Source organism: Lepeophtheirus salmonis, chromosome 4 (assembly GCF_016086655.4).
Source record: "Lepeophtheirus salmonis chromosome 4, UVic_Lsal_1.4, whole genome shotgun sequence".
Taxonomy (NCBI): domain Eukaryota; kingdom Metazoa; phylum Arthropoda; class Copepoda; order Siphonostomatoida; family Caligidae; genus Lepeophtheirus; species Lepeophtheirus salmonis.
In genome coordinates, this window is record NC_052134.2 from 17,111,724 (window position 1) to 17,116,636 (window position 4,913).

Here is a 4,913-nt window from a genome sequence, read left to right on the forward strand (position 1 = left end):
GCCCAATACTACCCAGATACCAAACCAATGGACTTCACTTATTGGTTGAATGTCCTTCACCCAAATACAACCTTAAAGACATTGCCAACCAGCACTGGCATATCATCTCTGAGGACTACATCCACAATGGGTATAAAGCCTTCCGTGGCCGCCGGGAAGCTGTTATGGCTGCCAAGGGGGCCTACATCGATAATTATGCGAATAAAATACTTAATTTTACATTTAATAGTATTATCATTTAGGGAGCGGTATTATTTTGCTGCAAGGCAGTGCCATTATTTGTTTTGTTTTTTAAACTAATATCCCTTACAAACGCTCATGCCGCATTAAACGAATATCATTCTTATATAAAGACATAAAAATTGAAGCCTTATTATAAAAAAGGTATTTTATTTTGTCAAATAAGAAAAAAGGTGAAAAATAAATAATTTTTTAGTGAATATTTTAAATTTATAGAGTTATATTGCAAACATACACAGATACATTATATATAATATATTTTTGAAAATATGCAAAACAGATAAATATATTTATGCAAATTTCATTTATAATATGAAAACTTATTTATCTACAAACATAAGAAAAAAAAGTTGTGCAATAAGAAATATTTACATACGCATAAACATAGAGAGTTTTCAAGTGACGTCAGGAATATTGATGTCGGCCATATTGAGAGTCTGAATAACCATGTTTTATTATAATATATACACTCTTTTTTCGTAGGGATCTATTGCTAAAATGGGATTAACAAATAATATAGTATTAAACGGTTCCTTTAGTATCTACTTTTATTATATATCAAACACTAATATGTATCAAAATCATGTTATTACATCGTTATGCAAACTCAATTCCATATTGTAGACAATAAATTAACTACTAGATTGGAAAGAATAAGATATTTTTCTCTGATTATCTTAATTTCCTCGTCCCTAAACGATCAAAAAATATATATAACTTGTACAAATCAAACAATTTGATGGAGGTTTTCAATACATATTATTTTGATTTTATTAAAATATTAATGTTTAAGATTGTCATCGAGTAGTATTTATATCAGATATTAAGTCTAATTTTATTCTTAAAGTTTCATCTTGATGTATTAAAATTTTCTCCATTTTACGTGGTATAAATATCCACTATGATACCCCAGTATGGCATCGCCTTCTATTATGACGTCAATGAAAAAACTCTAATGAATTAGAAAAATCTAAACACTTGACTCCACAACACCTTCTCTTTGAATTTGTGTGTCGTCACATAAGCTCATAATCGATGCCTCGGATGGACTTAAGCTTGCCGTGTCAGCCTCTAACTCTTGTTTGAGTCTCTCCACCGCTAATCATTAAGTAAAAAATTATTATTATTATAAGTATTTATGTACTTGAGGGTGCCAATTATTACATATGCGTCCCGATAACACAAACGCAAGCTGGAACGACTTTTCTCAAAATCAAGCCTGGATGATATATTTTGTTTTCTTCAACGAATAACACTATGCAACAAAATGAAGGTCTTGGAACGACTGTAGACTGAAACACACATTTTTTAATGTTTTGTAAGCCGTAGAACACGAATATGAACATTAAAACTTTCAATCCATGAAGGTTTGCCCTTTGAAGCCTTTTTTTGAAATCAAGTTTTTAGGGAATAACTAAGATTCAGTGCCATATTTCGACATAAAAAAAACGATAAATTAAGCATTTTTTAACTTGTTTTAATCCCCTTACATATAAATTATGCAACTATATAGATTCTTATGACATGCATTTTTTCGTTGGAATATTATTGTAATCTATATTCACGCAACTTAACCAGCCTATTATTTTTACATTTTTAAATAAGTATTATAAACTTAATTGACCATAAATAAATCAAAATTAACCTTTTTTATAGGCAATTTTTTTAAAATTGAAAAATAAGGTCTCTTTTATAAGTTTAGCTATGATATAAAACATTTGAAGAAAAAATAAAAAATATATTAGTATCTATGTAATGGCCTTCATTTTACTCGATTTTTTGGGTGTTCTATAAATATTTACTATATATAATCAAGATAACGTAATTAATAATTCATTTTTTAAATGCCGAAATGATTTTATCAATTTATTATTTACGTTGATTTTCATATATATCGTTTTTTCATGTCGAAATATGGTACTGAATCTTAGTTATACCCTGAAAAGTTGATTTTTAAATAAAGACTTTAAAGGCCAAACCTTCATGGATTGAAATTTTTTATGTTCATATTCGTCTTCTACGGCTTAATAAAAATAATAAATGTGAGTTTTAGCCTACGGCAAAAATGCTGTTGCAGTGTGTAATTGATGTCAATTTCTATAAGAAAATTATTATAATTCATCATTTGGATGCACTGCAAGTTGCACTCAATGCAACAAAAATTCATCGTTACAATAAAATAATTATAAGTTTATATAATAAATTTGAGGGGTCATAATGGGACGTAATTAAGTCTCATTACTAAAGTCTAGATTCTCAATTATATGTTTAATGTTTAGATATCTCAACTTATCCCAGAAATGGAAATACTGAGGCTATAATTGACGAAAATATGCCAATGAAATATTAAGCTGGCTGTATCTTTGTTGTACAAAATTAATTAGACATTTCTCCTTTTTTTTATTGTTATTGAAGATTGTGTTTGTGTAAAATCATCAGTCATCACATATGTGGTTACATAAAACATCACATATTTAGTATTGAGTAGTAACAGACTGTGTAAATATTTAAATATGTACCTCTACGATAGTCCATCGTGTCCAACTCCGCATTTTTTAGCTCCACCAACTTTTGTTGAAACTTTTTGAGTAATTCACGTCTTTTTGAGTCGGCAACAATCTCTGCCTTCGTTCGTGGCAGGCGAATCTTTACCAAACTACAAATTAAAAACACTTGCAACAGAAATTAGTAAACTTTGAGGCATGGTTCGTGGGCAAACTCACTTATTGAGAAGACAACTATGAAGACACTTATTATGATATGCCATTTGCGGAAGGGTCCCGTTACTTTTTCTTCGAGGAAAATGTCGGTTTTTGTAAGGATTTGCTCATTAACAAAGATTTCATTGAGTGTGTCTTCACTGAAATATTTAACTAAATCCTTTAAAAAGGGGATGAAAAAAAGAAAAGAAATATTAATAAAATAAAATTCATTTTTCACCCACAGATTTTGCGTCGCTTTCACATTCAACCATTCTTACTCAGTGCCTCAAATTGAACTAAGCCTTTCCAAGGGAAATACACATATAATTAAAACGGCAATAATAGTAAAACATGCTTATATTGGGGTACCTTTGTTGATTGTAGAAGCCTTTACTCCTCCCAAAAAAAAGGCCATTAGTCTTATTAATTAGTGATGGTTTTAAAAAGATATAAGAACGTAACCCTTTTTTTTAAATATTAATCTATTTTACTTTCTACATATAATTTATTCACCATTGAAAGTAAATATATCAAAAAATGAAGGGGCTCGAACTTTTGCTGAAACACATCATATCACTAACTTTTTTTTTCTACATGTGTCTTATCAAACTAACGATACTCCAATATACTATGCAAGTAAATATTTTGTTTGCATGTTGCTAATTCCGATATTAAATTATTATCAGCTACATACCTATCTTAACAAGGGATACATTAGGAACAGTTGTAAAATTTTTGTTTCCTTCTCAATCACCAAAAACTGGTTCGATTTGGACAATGCTTCAGATAAAAATTATCTCCCATAAAAAATTACCAATAATTAAACTATGTATGTGTTGAATAATATACTTTAGATGTATTCATGTAGATTAACATATTATAATATATATCACTCATCAATTAGAGAGAATAGGATAAACACTTGCAACACTTATACTTTTGGTACAATTATCCGTAGCTGGTTTGAGTAAGACACGCCAAAATTTAATAAAAAATAAACACATATGTGTGATATTGTTTCAATTTATTTAAAGGTTATATTAGTCTATAGTTTTCACAAAAACAGTATTTGAATATGATCCGTCAAATAGTATCACTTTTCCCAATGCCATCGACAGTTGCAAGAGTAATTATACTTAATTGAGTTAGAAAGTAAGAAAATAAAGATATAATGAGATCTATATTATACATCCCAGATTAGTATTTCAATTAAGGGAACTTATTCACATGTACCTGTTTAGGGCACTTCCCTAGCTAAGAAAAATGTTTGCTGTGAACTGTAAATATATGGTTAAAACTAGAATGTGCACTTAGTAGTGCCAAAACCACAGCCTAAAATTGTTTACCTAAAAATTGTTATTCATTTTTGTTGTATCTTATTAGTCATAAATAAGCAATGTTGAATATTTTTTAGAGCTTTTGTGTGACCTTGACCTTCGACCTTGTTTTAATTAAAAGAGATATCAAGCGCCTATATTATATCTAGAAAATGACACTAGCTTGATTTATTTACTTAAATTTGTTTCTAAGTTATAATCGATTATTCATTTTAATATTCACCTGGACTTTTGACCTTGACGATAGCAAACCTTTGTAAAATTTAATTAGTGGATGTAATAATAAAGTAGAGTTATCAATACAAGGAAAATTGCAATACTGGTTGTTAATGATCGCATTGTTCTGAGTGTTGAAATATTTTAAATTTCATATAAATGTGTGAGTTTTAAATTTTAAATAAACTATATCAACTGATAGTGAAATATTCATTGGTTTTAATAATATATAATTTACAGCAAAACCAGTAAAAACTGCCTGCATAAATACAAAATGGCAATACAAGTCAATTGGCAAAGGCAACCCCTAGTTACTGCCAACCTCGTCCTATAATTTACAGTTTCCCTCCTTGGACCCATGGTTTGGGACTGTTAATAGCTTAAAGTAGTAAAAAGCAACAACTAACAACATTAATGA

General features: G+C 29.1%; 1 protein-coding gene across 1 annotated transcript; it reads right to left on the bottom strand.

Moving 5' to 3' along the window:
- Nucleotides 1–442: 442 nt before the first annotated feature.
- LOC121116305 (uncharacterized) lies at nucleotides 443–3,247 on the bottom strand. The gene is made up of 4 exons (XM_040710543.2): nucleotides 3,185–3,247; nucleotides 2,964–3,120; nucleotides 2,760–2,912; nucleotides 443–1,338 (listed from the first exon to the last, which is right to left on the bottom strand). Exons 1-4 carry the CDS (start codon nucleotides 3,212–3,214, stop codon nucleotides 1,211–1,213), a joined length of 468 nt encoding a protein of 155 aa, XP_040566477.1. The 5' UTR covers nucleotides 3,215–3,247; the 3' UTR covers nucleotides 443–1,210.
- Between the last annotated feature and the right edge of the window lie 1,666 nt (nucleotides 3,248–4,913).